General features: G+C 40.7%; 1 protein-coding gene across 2 annotated transcripts in view; it reads right to left on the bottom strand.

Moving 5' to 3' along the window:
* Window positions 1-14921, bottom strand: part of IGDCC4 (immunoglobulin superfamily DCC subclass member 4) — a 38480-nt gene extending 23559 nt beyond the window's left edge. Inside the window, exons 1-4 of one of the 2 annotated variants that reach the window (XM_074294800.1) lie at window positions 14591-14921; window positions 4794-4925; window positions 1523-1873; window positions 1118-1259 (exon numbers count right to left, since the gene is read on the bottom strand). In XM_074294800.1, coding sequence (XP_074150901.1) covers window positions 1118-1259; window positions 1523-1873; window positions 4794-4818 — 518 coding nt within the window. In that variant the 5' untranslated portion in view covers window positions 4819-4925; window positions 14591-14921. The remainder of the gene's footprint in view (window positions 1-1117; window positions 1260-1522; window positions 1874-4793; window positions 4926-14590) is intronic. The other variant, XM_074294798.1, reaches the window with a different exon arrangement.
* Between the last annotated feature and the right edge of the window lie 2915 nt (window positions 14922-17836).

Raw genomic sequence — 17836 nt, 5'->3', positions numbered from 1 at the left:
GATGAGCAGCAAGAAGCAGAATAAGTCACTGTCATCAGTTATATCCCTCCTTCCACTGGTTGCCCCAGACTTGTCTCATTTTGCACTTGGCTTTAAATTGACAGAATCTCAGGATTGGAAGGGGATCCCAGGAACCATCCAGTCTTGTACGAAAACTCCCTCTGACAAGTGGTCATCTAGCATTTGGTTGATGATTTCTTAATCAGGGGAAATCTAGTACCTTTTGATAGCCCTAAAAAAAGAAATCTCCTCCTTCACTTTCCATATTGGAGTCATTAATGGGTTAAGAAATATGGGAGAGAGGGGCCACTTTCTCCTCAGAAAGTCACAATTAAAATGCATATTACCTAGACAGAATAGACTGAAGAGTCTTCTCTTAGCACCTTTCCACTGGCACAAACTATTGTTACAATGGAAGCCATAGAAAGTATTGCTCTGAGATGATGAAATATGGAACAGGAAAGTTTCAGCCCTAGGTGATAAGGAGCAATATGGGATATAGGACAATGGAAGGTAGTAGAGCATCTCAGAGCTGCTGAAAGTGGGGACCCTGAAAATATATTTTATACTTTTGCACAAGGAAGGAATCATGGTTGAGTTAATATGACAGAGGAATAAGTGGGGTTCCCTCTCTCCCAGGGTTTATTTGTAGAGTTGCTGATCAGAGGCTAAGAAGCCCAAACTTTGATTTTATAGTCACATGATGTGCACTGATGTTGAGCAAAGGTGGGAAGGTGATAAGATGAGCTTGTCTCTACAAGGCCTGAACAAAAAGAAGAGAAATCTTATCATGTAATCACCTCCCCACTAGCCTAGTAGGAAAGTCAACAAGGTGCTTTCCCAAAGATTCTCCTTAGGACATAGGTCATTTTGCCCTTGTCAGGAAGACATGCCCTCATTCTATAATAAGTACCTCTCCTCCGAAGTAACAAAACTCCAACATCTGTTTTCTCAAGGCCTAATAACAGTAACAGGGATATTAACTACTTGTTATGATTTCTAGACCAGGAAAGAAAATCCAGTCTCTCATTGGAAATTTTAAAAACCCAACTAATGTCCTTATGCTACCTGCTTCCCAGCTTCCCCCTAGCCCTGTCCCCTTCCAGAGGACACTCACCTGGGCTCAGATGGCAATGTCCTGTGGTCCTTCTCCCAGGTGATGACCGGGGCTGGCAGCCCTTCAATTCGGCATTCAAATCGGGCTGTCCCATTCACTTCCACAGTCTGAGGTTCCGGATGGAGAGAAAACTGTGACAGTGCTTTTTTTGGTGGAGAAAAAGAAAGAAGGGGAGAGAGGAAAAGGAAAGAAAGAGACAGAAACAAAAGAATGGGAAGGAAAAGCAAGTCATAGAATTCTTGGAATAGAAGGGATAAAATTTGGGGAAAGGACAAGTTATCTGGTCTTTTCTTTAAGTTCAGTTCTTATCTTGTCCTCATCATACCACTAATAAGGAATTCACATTTCTGACCTTTCAGGCCCCACCTCTGCTCAGTCCCAAACTAGCCAGACATAGACACTTACTGGAGAACTTAATCACAGCCACCTGGCTAGCCACCACTCCAAGGGGACTGTGAGTCAAGCAGGAATAATTGCCCTCATTGTCCCCTAGAACTTCAGGGGCTCCTCCATCACCACTCTCCTGGGGGGCTGCCTGGGACACCCACAGGGAACCATTAGGCAGCAGATGCAGATGTTTTTTCTCTTGTACTGGACTCCCATCCTTGTGCCAGGTCACTCGGGCTGGAGGCCCAGAAGGGGCAGGTGCAGGGTTACAATTCAGCACTACTGCCTGCTCAGGCCCCAGGGTCACATACAGCGGTCCCACGCCACAGCCCAACTCCAAGGACGTCTCCTGTGACAACAGCTGCTCTCCTGCAGGGACAAGAAGAGTGACTTTTCAATATGTATAATGGGAATATGAGTCCCATTTCCCAAAGTGTCCAATGTCCCTATCAGTTCTATATGCATGCACTGGCTTCCCTCCCTAGTATTCCACACATTCAGGGTCAAATCAGAATCTACAATGGGAGGAAGACTCAGGGACTGTCCCTTTCACATAGAAATGCTAGAAAAGGGAATCCAAGAAAACGGAATCCTTGAATTACTGAATCTAGAGTCAGATATCATCTAGATAAAATCCTCTACACCAAGTAATCATTTGTTTGAACTTGAAGATCTCTTGTGAAAGGGCACATGACTATCTCCAAACCACTTGTAGTTAGCACTAGCTGTTAGAAAAATTTCCCTTATATCACCTGGGGAAAAGGGCATCCAAAATCAGGGTCAAGGCAAAAAAAAAGAAAAAAGATTGGTCTGTGTTTGTTATTTAAACAGCAGCCAGCAACCTTTTACTCATGGACCTCAGTACTTAATTTAGTTCCTTTCCAATACACTCACTACGTCATTTTATGAATAATAGTTATCTGAAAAGAATCAAAGTATAGTTCATAGAAAGGTGGCTTCAGAGTCAAGATGTGGGCTCAGGCCTTTGGTATTGTGACCCTAGGTAAACCCCTTTTTGGTGCCATGAACCCCTTAACCAGTCTGATGAAGGGCCCATAGGCCCCTTCTCAGAATAAAGCTTTTAAATGCATAAAATAATATACATAGAAATGTAAAGGAAACCAATTATATTGATGTGGTAGGTAGATGGCGCCATAGTGCACAGCCAGGAGTCAGGAAGATTCATTCTCCTGAATTCAAATCCAGTCTCAGACACTTCCTAGCTGTGTGACCCCCGGCAAGTCACTTCATCTTGCTTGCCTCAGTTTCCTCATTTGTAAAATAAGCTGGAAAAGAAAATGGCAAAATATTCCAGTATCTTTTCTAAGAAAATTCCAAACGGGGTCACAGCTGGAAATGACTGAGCCACAACAATTATATTGATATGTAATATTCAAAATTATTTTAAAGAATTAACAGATTTACAGATCCCAAGTTAAAAACTCTTGGGTTTTTTTTTAAACTTAAAATTTGTTTTTAAAAACTTAAGGTTACAAGTTGTAGAATAATAATAAAGCTCATTTTTTAAAGGAAAAAAAATTAAAATGGAAAAAGGGGGGAAAATCAGCAAAACCAATCAATATAGTTTTAAAACTCGGACAATATACTTGATATTTCTTCTCATATCTCTTCTTTGAGGATGAGATTATTTTCTATATTTTTGAAATATTCATTTTTCCTCTTTATGATGGTTTTGTTCTTTCCAGGTACACTCTGCTAGTCATTGAGATATGTTGCTTTTCTGGTCTGCTTATTTCATTCTGCACTCATTTGTGCTATTCTTTTTATGTTTCTTTGTATTCATCATTTTTATTACTTCTTATAGCAGAGTAAAATTCAATCACATTCATATGCTGCTATTTGTTTAGTCATTTCTCAATCGATGGAACGTTTTATATATATATATATATATATATATATATATATATATGTATATATGTTTTAATGAAATTTCAGGAAGGGAAATTTCCCTTCCTGAGAAAAAGAGAGGGTCCTTCTAGGATTTCAAGATAACCTAGGTAGTCAACACTAATTCTAGCCCTAATGTTCTCAGATATTAAAGGGAATTGGTTTTCTCTTCAATTGGTATGCCATCTCTAAGGATGCAGCTCACACTCCATCCATGCTTGCATAACTCTTGTCCATGGTTTCCTATAAGTGTGCAAGATTCATCTAGTGTGTGTTGGGAACCTTCCCCAAGGTTTCCTGACACTAAGAGGATGCTAATGTGTACTGTTCACTTATCTTCTCATATCCTTATTAGTTGACCAACCCATCTTATTTTTCTATCATATTTTCTTCATGGCATCCGTTGTTCCTGTAATTTTTCTAAGTTCTTCGCTTGTTATTTTTGGCAACCTGCTTATGTTTACCATGTGCCTCTCAATTGCCCTCTATATGACACTCATTTTCAATCCTTTGGAACCTGTTGTGGCTTCCACAGTTACCAAAATAACCTTCCTAAGCAACAGATCTATCCATGTCACCTCTCTGTTCAAAACCCTTCTGTGGTTACCTACTGCCTGTAGGATAAAAATACAAACTCTTCAGTCTTTCATCTGGCTGTAATCCATCTTTCTAGGCTCATTTTATTTTATTTCATTTTGATGGTGTAGTGGATAGAGCATTGGGCCTATAGCCAGAAAGACCTGAATTCAAATATAGTCTTAAACACTTAAACTGTGTGACTCTAGGCAAATTCCTCAGTCTCTGACTGCCTTGATTTCTGCCTTGATTTCCCCAGCTATACAATGGGGATAATAATAGCAAGTACCTCACAGGGTAATAAGATAATATTTGTTAAAGTACTTGGGACAGTACCTGACACACACTAAATGCTTATATAAAAGCTTATTCTCTTGCCTTTTTCCAACTCTACTTTTATCCTAAGTGGTCTATTAATTCTTCTACTATGACATTCTGGGCTCTCCCTCTGGCTTTTCATATATGCCACTCTTATCCACACTCCAACCCCCCAACATAAACTGTACTTCCTCCTCACTTATGCTTCTTGGTTTCCTTAGTTTCCTTCAAGAACAGCCTAGGTACCATTCAGTCAGGTAGTCATAACAAGCATTTATTTAGTGCTTACCTTGGGTCAGCCTCCTCTGCTAAGTGCTAGAGATAGACGAAAAACAGGCCCTGTTCTCTGTGAACTAGCTCAAAGGTTAATGGGGGCACATGAAGACAACTATGTACAAACAAGATATACATAGATAAATTGGAGGTAACTAACAGAGGAAAGCACAAGCATTAATGAGGATATGGAAAAGCTTCTTATTAAAAATACCTGATCCCAGACCCTTCTTCCCCATATCCCCAGTTTTTAGTGCTTTTTCTTCTCATAGATTATCTTGTATTTACTTTTCTGTGTACATGTTGCAGCCCTCAGCAGAATATAATCTTCTTGAGGAAGGTCTGTCTGTTACATAATATAAGAAGATGAAAAATAAAAGAGACTGTAAGACCCATTATTAAGAACAGTAGCGTTTTACCTCCTTCCCCTCCTTGAATTTTGGGTACTTTTTAACTCTTTGGAGTTAACTTGCCTATGAAGGGTGTTTGGAAATCCTTTTACAGAAAGCTAAAACAAAGAGTGTCCAACAGTGTGTGTGTGTGTGCGTGTGTGTATGTGTGTGTGTGTGTGTGTGTGTGTGTGTGTAGTGTTTATGTGGCTTGGGGCAAGGGAAGAGGGAAAAATTGGGGATAGAGGGTTTGGCTTGGCTGGGCTGAGCTTCCTGTCTACTCTAGAGGCTGTGCAGTTGGTTTGGATTTCAAGGGAGAAAAACCACACACTATACAATCCAAGCATCCTACAACCCTCCCCCTACTCCCTCCTCTCCCCTCCCCAGAGCCTGTCCCTGGATTGGAAAATCCCCTGCCAAGATGGACAAACAATGGGAGCAGTTGGAGTAAGAGCAGCTGCTGGATATATCAGCAGTCTGTGTTTTTGCCACGGCAAGGGGAACTCTAGGAGCTCCTGCTGATCAGGGATCTAATTCAGTTTCTGAATATTCATGGCACAGCAGATGTCAAAGCTTCCCCACCTCGATGAATATCACCCCTGCTGCAAAAAACATGGAAACCAAATTATAGACTATAGATTGGTGGGAGGAGGGTGGTGGGATGGGAGGGATGCTCCCAGGACTTCTCTGAAGTTTCTTCTCCTAGCTAACCTTTATCCCTCCTGCTGCTACAAGCTCCAACTAACTCTTTGTTTGCTTAACTCAAACATATTTATCATTTTTAGTGTTGGTGCCTTATCCTACTACTAGATGACCTGGTCAGATCTCTTCTCTATGCCTCAGTTTCATTATCTGTAAACCAAGATGATTGATAAGGTCCAAAATCTTATACTATCTGATCCCAAGATCAGTCCTGTATCTATACCCTTTGACATACCTCTTGGTTTGGAATATGGAGCTCAGCACATAGTAGGTATTCAATAAACACTTGCTGACTGATTTATTAATTGATTGATACAGTTTAAGCTCATTTATTCCCCAACTTCCCCTCCTCCTCACTCCCCAATCATCTTCCAATTTGCAGAGTGAGATCTCTGGCAGAGATACAGGGTTTCTCTGCTTGAAAGCCTCCAGGGTAACTCTTGATCTTCCTTTTCTAACAGAATATTTTGCCCACTTACAGGAGAGATGAGATTTTATGTGGTTAAATGGAACTTGGATGGAAAGGAGATTAACAGCCCAAAGCACAGAGCCAGCTCTGCTGCAGTAGAGCAGGATTAGTGGGGCTCCAGTCTTTCCCTTTCCAGAGGAGGATCCTCCAAGCTGCATTTTTCAATGAAATATCAAGAAGGGGGAGTTGTTGGGCAGAGGGGGGAAAGGGTCTTTCCAGCATTTCAAGATACCTAATTAGTTAAGCTTTAAAAATGCCATAAAAATTAATGCCTTGACATTTGCAGTCTAACGAGTTTCTCCCCTCTGAAGCTCCTCCATCTAGGGGCCCAACCAGATTTTAAACTTATTTTCTGCAGACTGTTGTTCCTGGAAAATTCCCCATGTAGTCATTCTCCTTTTCCCTGGCCCTTCTAAGGGGAGCTGAGTGGAGGAAGAGGGGAAACAAAACCATTGTCTCTTGGAGACATCCCCATACCCCCCCACATACACACCCACTGCATCATACACTTTTCTTTCTTCCCCTCCCCCTTCAACAGCTGGAAAGGGAGAAAGGAACTACTTCTTGGGATATGGGGGGACTCCCCCTCCTCTTCTTCCTTCTCCCCTCACTCCAACACTCCAGAGACTGGAACAGTAGACTAAGCAAGAACAGAGTGGGAAGAGAGAGAAATAACCAAGACGTCTCCAATTTCCAGAAATGTTAAAGAGATATGCAGAGAGGCAGGCACAGACAGAGACAGACACAGAGACACAAAACTGAGAGAGATGGAGGAGCAAATACCAAGAGATAGAGTGGTAGACAGAAACAAAGAGAGACAAATAGAGAGGCAAACAGGAAGATTTATTACAGAGAAAGGCTGAGAGGGCAATATAGATAAAGTTCATAGAGTTGGAAGGAACCTTAGATATAATCTAATCCAGTTTCCCATCCAGTGCAGGACCAGTCCCACTAACTGGTCTTGCAGCCTTTCAGAACATTGAGTTGATTCATTAAGTAACCAATTCAATTGTTAAGTGGTTCTAATTTTTGGAAAGTATTTCCCCAACAAAATTGAAGTCTGCCTCCCATTACAGTAAGGATTAGTGAAGCACAAATTTAGAGCCAACCCACTCTTTCCCACATATGGAAACAGAGTCCTAGGGAGATTAAATAAATGACATGCCCAGAATAGGGACGTTTGAACCTAATAAATCTTCTGACTACAGCTAGTGCTCTTTCTATATTATCGAATCCATAGTTCAACCCTCCCAAACTGGCCAGACCAAATCTACTCCTTCTAAATGATTTGTGGCTTTCTCCATCCAGGTGGGAATTTACTCCACCCAAATAAATGGCATCCAACAATAATCCATAGCCTTAGAGGATTGTCTGAAATTCAGAAAAAGTGATCACAGGTCAAGTAAATTCCAGAGAAATTTGAACCCATGGCTTCCTGATTCTAACTCCACTACTCTATCCATTCTACAATATTACCTCTCTCCTGATACACAGCAGGGACTTTAAAAGTGCTTGTTGAACTTGGCCCAGAAGAAAAGATATCTCCCTCTATTCTACCCAGAGATGGGGTGTGAAACATCAAGCCTGTCAGATTTGGTTGATGTGGCTGGTTAGTTATGCTGAGATTTCCCACTCCCCCCCCCCTTTTTTTTTTTTTTTTTTTTTTTTTTTTTTTTTTTTTTGTTCTTTGTTGTGAAGGATGGATCTCGGAGATGGAGGGAAGTATTTGGAAATTAAGTTGACAGTAAAAAAAAAAAAAGATAACAATGTAATTTTTTTTTTAATCAAGAGGGATTGAATCCACAAAGCTGAAACATTCATGTAATTCACCTTGGTCTCCCTTCAAATACTTGAAGGCATTTAACTTTCCATCCCCACCTTTCCTTCTTCTAGATCTAGTTCGTTCAATTGTTTCTTACAAAATGTTTCCAAGTTTTTTACTATCTTGGTCACCCGCATCTGAATATCCCCGTTTGTCAGTGTCTATAGAGATGGACTCACCTGATCCTAGAAGAGATGTGATGTAATGCCAAGACCGCTAGATCTGAAGTCAGGAGACTTTACTACATTTTGCTCACTAGACCTTGAGAAGACCTTTCACTATCTGAACTAAGGTTTCTTCATCTGTAGAATGGGATGACTGGATTGCATGACCTTTGAGGTCCTTTCTAGTTCTCAATCTATGCTCTTCAATTTGGAACTATGCCAAAAGGGCTATCAAACTGTGCATATCCTTTGACCTAGCTGTGTCTCTACTGGATCTATATCCCAAAGATGTCAGAAAAGAGGTAAAAGGACCCATATGTGCAAAAATGTTTGTAGCAATCCTTTTTGTAGTGGCAAAGAATTGTAATTTGAGGGGATGCCCATCAATTGGGGAATGGATGAACGAGTTGTAGTATATGAATGTAATGGAATACTATTGTTTTATAATAAGAGCAGGCTGATTTTAGAAAAGTCTGTAAAGACTTGCATGAATTGATGCTGAGTGAAGTGAGCAGAACCAGGAGAACATTGTACACATTAAGAACAAGATTATGAGATAATCAACTATGATAGAATTGACTCTTCTCAGCAATACACCAATAGACTTGGGATGAAAAATGTCATCCACATTCAGAGAAAGAACTATAGATCAAAACATACGATTTTCATTTTGTTTTTGTTTTTGCATTCTGATGATTTTTCCCTTTTAATTCTTCTTTCACAACATGACTAATGTGGAAATATTTTTAATATGATTGTATTGTAAAACCTATATCAATTGCAAGAAAAATAGCAATTCAAAACTTATAAAAGTAAATGGTGAAAACTAATAATAAAAATAAAAATAAATCTATGCTCTCCTAACTCCTGAATCCCATTGTACCTCAGAGGAAGAAGGGAATAAGCAAAATGACTTCTATGTACTAGGCATTGTGCTAAATGTTTTACAAATCTCATCTCAAGCCCTAGTGTTCCTCTAGAGACTAGATCTGTTCCCTTATCTTCAATGAATCCTTAGAAAGTTAGGTCCAGATTCCTTATAGAAGGAAAAGAAGACTAATGGTCTCCTAACAGTTTGAATATATGGAATTGAAATGCTCTCTGACATCTATCCATCTTCCCCTTCTCCTTTCTCTTTCTCAGAAAGATGTCCTTCCCCTACCATACTCTGTGGCAGACTGGGGTATCAGTCTGATCTCATCCCCAAAACACAGGGGCCTCAAACCAATTCTTGAGAACCTCCTCACCCTTTACCCCAGGCCTTCCTTCTGGCAAAACCATCTGCTCCACATCTGGAATATCATACGCAAATCTGACTCCCCCCACCTCAAGTATAAATGTAACAAAGCTGGAAGAGGTCCACAGAGGGGCAACTCAAATTATCAAAGGCATGAAAGGCATTCTACAAAAATTGGGTCTTCTCAAACTCAATAACTGCTCAGTGTTATTCCCTTTTATGAAAGGTAAATTCACCAAGTCCTACAATCATTGGATGAAAGAGCCTCTTTGAAGGCTGAAAGAGCTAAGTTTTAGATAAATTAAAAGAACTTAAGATCTTATTATTATATTTAATAAATATTTCATCCATATATGGATGACTGATTACCAAGAAAAAAAATGGTTCAGATTAAAAGCATAAACAGGTTCAAGAATGATTTAACTAAATTCCTGTAGAAGCTATTTGGTATGATAGAAAACACCCTGGACTCAAAGGCAAGAGACATGTTTGTATAGCAGTTTCTAATTGTTTTATATGAAGATAGAACTGTCACAATATTTCTCTGAGAATCAGTTTTCCCTTCTGTAAAATGAGATGCTTTTACAATCTACATTTCATAGGACTCTTGCAGGGAAAATATTTTGCCAATTTTCAAGGGAGTTATTTCAGATGTACTTGAATGTCTAATTTGTTATTGAAAAAAGCTAGAGATGTTTAAGTGATGTCCCCAAACATTTATAAAGGGTTTAATATATGTAAGATGCTGCCCTATCCTTAAGGAATTAACATGGAAAAATGGCAGAGGGAGGGAGAAGATACAATCTGTTCATAAGTAAGCATATATAAAATATTATCAAATTCTTTCAAGAAAAAGAAAATATTAACAAGCAATAGGATCAGGAAAGGTGACTCCTGAGCTATGTTTTGAAGAAAGCCAAGAAAAGGAAAGACTACAATCTAAGTAAATGGGATGACCTGTTCAAAGACTTGGAGATGAAAAGTAGACAGTTCCAAGACACTGGGCTGTAGGGATCATGATAATAACTCAAGGCATCCTGTTCAAGTCTTATCTGCTGACCCACCCTCTTTATCTTCTCTAACTCCCCAAGTTATGCTAGCTAAGGGTGTTTTGGGGATTTTTGTTTGAGTTTCAAGTGAGTAAGAGGGCATCAGGACAGAGGGCAAAGTACACTGTTTGAAGTCATTCCAGTGCAATGTTCCATGCCTATGTCTCTCCCCACTTCTTTCCCCTCCACATGCTCTAGCAGTACATTCCCCTCTTGTCTATTTCTAGACAAGCACTGACAATGATGAAATGGGGAGGGGTATATCCTTAGCTAAGGAAAGATTGGCACCTGCAGGCAAAATCAATGTACTCATTGATTCATATCATAATCCAGATATGAATTCTCTAAGAATTGTTCCCACACTATTAATGCCCAGCTCTTCATAGCCAGTAGTTTCAGGAGAAAGGGGGAAATATATATATATATATATATATATATATATATATATATATATATATATATATATGTGTGTGTGTGTGTGTGTGTATCTTTATATATATATATATATATATATATATATATATATATATATATATATATATATATATATATATATATATGAAATTATATAACCTTCTTTTTCTACTTGTTATTCTACTATGTAAAAGGAAATGCCTATTTCAGTTTGGTGTCTAAATTTGGAATAAAAATAAATAAAAAAACTACATATGAAAATAAAGGCTGCTTATTAAAAGATGCCCCTGGAAATCTTAATTAAAAGATTAAGAAGTACTTAATCCAACTTCTCCTCTAACTTATTCTCATACTCATCCCAACAGCAATCTCAACCCATGAACCATGGTCCTAACCAAGATTCTCCAAAAACTGTTCCATCCAATCCAACCAAATCCTCGATACAGAATAAAATCCCAAGAAGCAGAAACATTAAGCACCTACTGTATTCAGAACAGCATGATAGTTCTTATTAGACATATAAGAACACTGTCCCTCCCCATTAGCATTTACACGGAGACTCGACCTTACTTGTATGATAGGTTCCTTTGGCAATCTGGTCACTCCTTTAGAACTCTGTTCAGAATCATGTTTTCAAATAAACAATACAAAATATGTAGGAATTCAAAGGAAACCCGTCATACAATTATCAAACATATATTCCATAACTATGTATCAAATATATACAGTTATTGAAATATTAAAAATAACAAGTTCATGGGCCCCAGATTAAGAATTCCACGAATAAGAAGACATGATACAAATACAAAATAACACTTCAAAATAATACATGAGATGTACACCAGAGGTCCATTTCAGATACTTGGAAAGATACTTCCAAGAAGGGAAGATCACTAACCACTGAAAGATCCCAAGGCTTCCAGGAGAATGTGATTTTGAGAAAAATTTCAGAAAGGTGGGGGGGATTCAAAGCAAAGGCAAACAATAGGGTTTAGATTAATGATGATGTGATGGAAACTTGTGAAAAGATCAATAACAGGTAATCTAGGTGGAGTAGAAAGCAGAAATAGAACATATCAGGGATTATGATACAGCATACTTGTTAGCTCTGTGGATATGATATATTCTCTTAGCAAAATATAAACTCTTTGAGGGCAGGAATTTTCCAATTTTTTTTTTTTTTTGTCTTCGTAGCCCTGACTTTTATTTTTTATTTTTAATTAATTAATTAATTTTAATACACATTGCTTTATGAATCATGTTGGGAAAGAAACATCAGAATAAAAGGGAAAAACCAAGGGAGAGAGAGAGAAGAAGAAAAAAAAAAAACAACCCAGAAAAAAAAAATGAACATAGCATGTGTTAGCCCTGACCTTTAACACAATGTCTTACACACAGTTTAGTTCACACCTAATGAATGTTTGCTGAATTTAACTGAATGTGTAGAGGCAGCAGGAGGACAGAAATATGGAGAGAAAAGCAGATTTGTAGAAAGTCTTGAATACCAGGCTGAGTAGTAGCAGTGATAGCAGCTGTATTTTATAGTGTTTTAAAGTTTTCAAAGTATTTTACATGCATCATCCCATTTGATTCTGTCAACAGTCTTTCTAGGTAGGTACTACTATCACTCAGATTAGGAAACACGCCTAGATAGATCGCTGATCCATGGTCATTGAGCTAGTAAGTACTGGAAGTAAGACTGAAAGAACTTTGGATTTTATGTTATGAGTAATGGAAAGCCATTGAAAGGTTCTGAACAGGAGAGTGACATGAAGAAGGGAGTTTGGGGAATAGGATGTTGAATTTGGAAGTGCAAGGACCTGAATTCTCAATGTTAGATCTCTCATTTCTTTTGGCATGATCTTGAGCAAATCATTTCACTTCTTTGGAATTCAATTTTGTCATCTACAGAATGAAGAGGGTGGACCAGATGTCCTCTGAAATCCCCTTTAACCCTCAGTTTATATTCCTATGATTCTAAGCATAATCCCCACTGGATCTTAATGACCCAGGTGAGGGTGATGGAAAGGTAAAACAGGACAAGGAGATGGAAAGAGAGAAGGCAGCTTTGACTCCATAGGTTGGGGTTAGGGGATCAGTGTGTGTATGATAGTTCCCATCAACCTCTCCTTCTATCAGTCTGCCCCAAAGCTGTCTCTCTCTTGTACAATAGACTCCATTAGTAAGATTAGGAATTCTAAAAGGTTAAAAGATAGGGATCTGGTGTTCTTCTCTGAACCCTATGTACTGGTCAAAGTTACTGGAATGAGGGGACGTGGAGGGAAGAACTGGAGGGGTAGGTGTGAATTTTGCAAAAGATTTCTAGGTCTCAGAGGTTTTGAAGCTCCAGTAAGTCCCTATTTCTCCCTCTCCTGCCTCATTTCCCAACACCACCACATGGTCTGTGGCTAGGGGACTCTGAATCCAGCTGGAAAGCCAAAGCAGCTGGAGAGATCCCCTTCTCTCTCCCCCCTCCCACTCTAGGCCTTCTTCCACATCGCTCCCCGCTCCCCACCCCCTCAAGTAAGGAGCAAACAAAGCCGGCCCGCTCATCTCCCTCCCTCCTCAGGCGGCTCAGCCCAGACACCCCCAACTCCCAAACTGAAGAACAGTAACTAAGCACAAGATTGCACTGTCACGGCAGAACCCGGATCGGAGTAACAGAAACGAGCTCTGGGTCAGCTGCCCCTCAGGAACCCTTGTCGTCCCCAAAACTTCCTCTCTCCAACTGGTTTGACACACTTCGGTCCCAGCTCCCTCGGGGAGTGGGGTGGAGATGGGAGAGAAAGGTTTATTCCACAATACTCAGTGAGAGGGAGTGTGTGTGTAAAATCTTGCTTTGGGTCTCTCTGTCTCTCTCTGCCTCTCTTTCTCTCTCTCTGTCTCTGTCTCTCTGTCTCTGTCTCTGTCTCTCTGTCTCTCTCTCTGTCTCTCTCTCTGTCTCTCTCTGTCTCTCTCTGTCTCTGTCTCTCTCTCTCTCTCTCTCTCTCTCTCTCTCTCTCTCTCTCTCTCTCTCTCTCTCTCTCTCTCTCTCTCTCTCTCTCTCTCTCTCTCTCTCTCTCACACACACACACACAGACACACACAAATACACACACACCCTTCCCCTCTCTCTACCCAAAATCCCTCTTCTCCTCTCACTTCCTTCCCCTCCCTCCCCCCCCCCCCCCCCCGCAACTGCTTGCCTTGGAGCAATAATTTTGATGTCTGGACTCTACCTCCCTCCAAACCTTCAAGCGATCGCCTGCACTGGGATAAGATGTGCGTCATTTTCGCCGTACCCACAGCCCAGTAGCCCCACAGTCCCCACAGCGGCCACCTCCAAATCTTCACTCCACACTTCTGAATCTATACCCCCAGCCCGCCCTATAAATCCACACACGCCTCCCGCCCCAAAGTCACAGAATTCTCCACACCCCATAAACCGCAAGTCTCCCCCAAACCTGACAACCTCCTGCACCCCACCCCAGGCAGCCTTGTACCACAAATACGCGCATAAACAATGCTGCACACACACAGCCACGCACCTCCAAGCACAGACCCGCGTACACCCTAGGGACATGGGCACACACTGGGGCACAGGAGCGCGGGCGCGAATGCGAACGCGCGCGCGCACACACACACACATACACACACACACTCACACTCACACACACACACACACACACACACACACACACACTCACACACACACACACACACACACACACGGACACACGCAGTCCCCTTCCCCCTCCTCATCCCGGTGGCCCTCGGGCCCCTTACCGTGGACGGACAGTGCGCAGAAGGTCAGCGACAGCACCCAAAGACTGCGCCTGGCGTCTCCCTGCGCCATGGGAGGGAGCCCCGGGCGCCGCGGCCGCTGCCTGCCGGGGTAGGGGCGCACGGTGTCACTGGCCCAGGGAGCCGCAGCTCCGGGGGCGCGGCCTCGGGGGCCGGAGTCGGGGCCGGGGCCGGGGCCGCTGCCTTCGCCTCTCCCTCCCCTCTATCGCCATCTTGGCGAGAACCCGAGCTGGGGCTCCTTGCAAGGCTCAGCCGGCCCCAAGTCCCACTTGAGCTGTCCGCCAGACACGCCTGAGCCTGTGCCAGCAGCAACCTCTCCTCCGCCCCCCGCCACCCCCACTCCACCGTGGCCAGCAGCGCCCCCCCCCGAGGCCCCACCCCGCCCCTTAATAGCACCCCCCTCCCAGATACTAGCCCCAGCCCAAAACCAAACTATACATAGATGCATACACAAAATCCCATTCTCGCGTATGTGTCTCTCTATCTCGATGTCTCCGCCTTTAGGACTCACCTCCCTGGATTAGCCTGAGGCCCAGCTTTCTCCCCAGGAAAGGGAGCCCCGGTTCCTGGAAGAGAGGGTCCTCACATTGGAATCAGGTGTCTCAGAAGCTATTGTTTGAACTCCAAAGACAGAGGACACCTTTTTTAAGCAAGTGGGGAAACTGAGGCACAGAGGTCACTTAGTTTGGCTCACAAGGTCTACCCAACGCCCACGCCAATTAATCAAAGAATTGAAAGTTGAAATAATCCTCAGCAGCTAGTTAGTCCAACCAACACCCAAAAAGAATTCTCTAAACATTTATTGAACACATATTTATGTCTCAAATACTGAGCTAAATTCTGGGGATACAGACAAAAATGAAACTTGGCTTCCCTCAGGGAGCTTACGTTCTATTAGAAGAAACAACACATACACACATAAGTATATATAAATACAGGGTATTTCTCCGTAGTCTTTATGAGGGTTGGGTGAATCAAGAGATTACCTCGGTTCCCTAGTATGATGAACTCAGTGATTGGCGTAGTGTTCAGTCAGCTACTGTTCTCTAGAATCAATCCACCTCTTTCCCATCCTTCAAGGCTTGACTTTTGTCAACTCCACGAAGCTTTGTTTGAACATCCTATTTGGCATTGATTTCTTTCCTCCTTTCCTTTTCTGAACTTCCAAAGCATTCATGGTCTGTCTCACACCGACCAGCAATTCCGGGCACTTTCTTGTTTTGTTCTTTAATGGTTACATATATATGGTAATTTTATTACCCTGATGAGGATGTGTGTTATTTTTATTTTTCCTCCAGTTACATGTCAAGAAAATTTTTAGCATTCTTTTTTACAAGATTTTGAGTTTTTTCTCCATTCCTCTGTTCCCTCCCCTCTTCCAAAGATGGAAGGCAGTTTGATACAGTTTATACATGTATTTATGTAAAACACGTTGCCATATTAATTACTGTTGTGAAAGAAGAAGCAAATCAAAAGGGAAAAAAAAACACAAGAATAAAATAAGTGAAAAAAATGGCTTTGATCTGTATTCAGAGCCCATCAGTTCTTTATTTGGTTATGAATCATAACCACATCATTGTGTTGCTGAAAAGAGCTGATACAATCATAATTGATCATCTCACAATGTTGTTGTTAACCAGATACAGTGTTTTCCTGGTTCTGCTCACTTTACTCGGCATCAGTTCGTCTTTCCAGTTTTTTTCTGAAATCTGCCTGTTCATTTCTTATTGTGCAATAGTACTCCATTACGTTCATATACCACTGCTTGTTAAGTCATTCCCCAATAGATGGGCATTCCTTCCATTTTCGATATTTTACTACCACAAACAGGACTAGAGGTGTAAATTCTTTAAAAGAAGAGATCCTGGCTTATACAGGCATTTCCTAAAATCTACTAAAAAAGTCTGAACACACTTTTCTTATAGTTGAGTTTCCAGGTTAGCCCAGAAAAAATATATTTAGTCCAGAATGAATACTGTATTTTTGCAGTAAAAAAACATTATATTAAAAAAACAATGCTATACCTCAAGGATTAGTGATTTTGCTACTAAAGTTATTTCTCTCTCCATACAGATGGGAAAATAAAGGTAGCATTTCTATAGTTGTTTTGTGGTTTGTGAAGTACTTTAAACATATTGTTTAATTTTATCTTCTACTCCTTGGTAGAAAGTGTTCATCAGTTATTATAGTCATAATTATCCAAGGACCAGCCTCGGTCATATGATTTTAATCAGGTGATCTCTGAAGTTAAGCAGTACAATTCCACTCCAGTCTGTATTTGAAGCCTTTCTAGGTTAGTAATGATAGGCAGAATTTAGATCTCCTTTGCTATACAGCCTAGGGACAACTTTGCCTCATGATTTATCTATCTATCTATCTATCTATCTATCTATCTATCTATCTATCTATCTATCTATCTATCTATCTGTCTGTCTGTCTGTCTATCTATCTATCTATCTATCTATCTATCTATCTATAATTTAGAATCTTTTTTCCACAGTATATATGCATGAGTAATTTTTAAAAATAATATTATCCCTTGTATTCATTTTTCCAAATTATCCCCCCTCCCTCTACTCCCTCCCCTTGATGACAGGCAATCTCATACATTTTATATATGTTATAATATAACCTAGATACAATATATGTGTGTAAATATCATTTTCTTGTTGCACATTAAGTATTAGATTCTGAAGGTATAAGTAACCTGGGTAGATAGACAGTAGTGCTACCAATTTACATTCACTTCCCAGTGTTCCTTCTCTGGGTGTAGTTATTTCTGTCCATCATTGATCAACTGGAAGTGAGTTGGATTTTCTTTATGTTGAAGATATCCACTTCCATCAGAATAATCTTCATACAACATTGAAGTGTACAGAGATCTTCTGGTTCTGCTCATTTCACTCAGCATCAGTTGAGTAAGTCTCTCCAAGCCTCTCTGTATTCCTCCTGCTGGTCATTTCTTGCAGAGCAATAATATTCCATAGCCTTCATATACCATAATTTACCCAACCATTCTCCAATTGATGGACATCCATTCAACTTCCAGTTTCTAGCCACTACAAAAATGTCTGCCACAAACATTTTGGCTCATACAGGTCCCTTTCCCCTCCTCAGTATTTCTTTGGGATATAAGCCCAATAGTAGCACTGCTGGATCAAAGGGTATGCACAGTTTGATAACTTTTTGGGCATAGTTCCAAATTACTCTCCAGAATGGCTGGATTCT

Source organism: Sminthopsis crassicaudata, chromosome 2 (assembly GCF_048593235.1).
Source record: "Sminthopsis crassicaudata isolate SCR6 chromosome 2, ASM4859323v1, whole genome shotgun sequence".
Classification (NCBI taxonomy): domain Eukaryota; kingdom Metazoa; phylum Chordata; class Mammalia; order Dasyuromorphia; family Dasyuridae; genus Sminthopsis; species Sminthopsis crassicaudata.
Note: the sequence above shows the minus strand (reverse complement) of the source record. Positions and strands in the feature narration are given on the sequence as shown.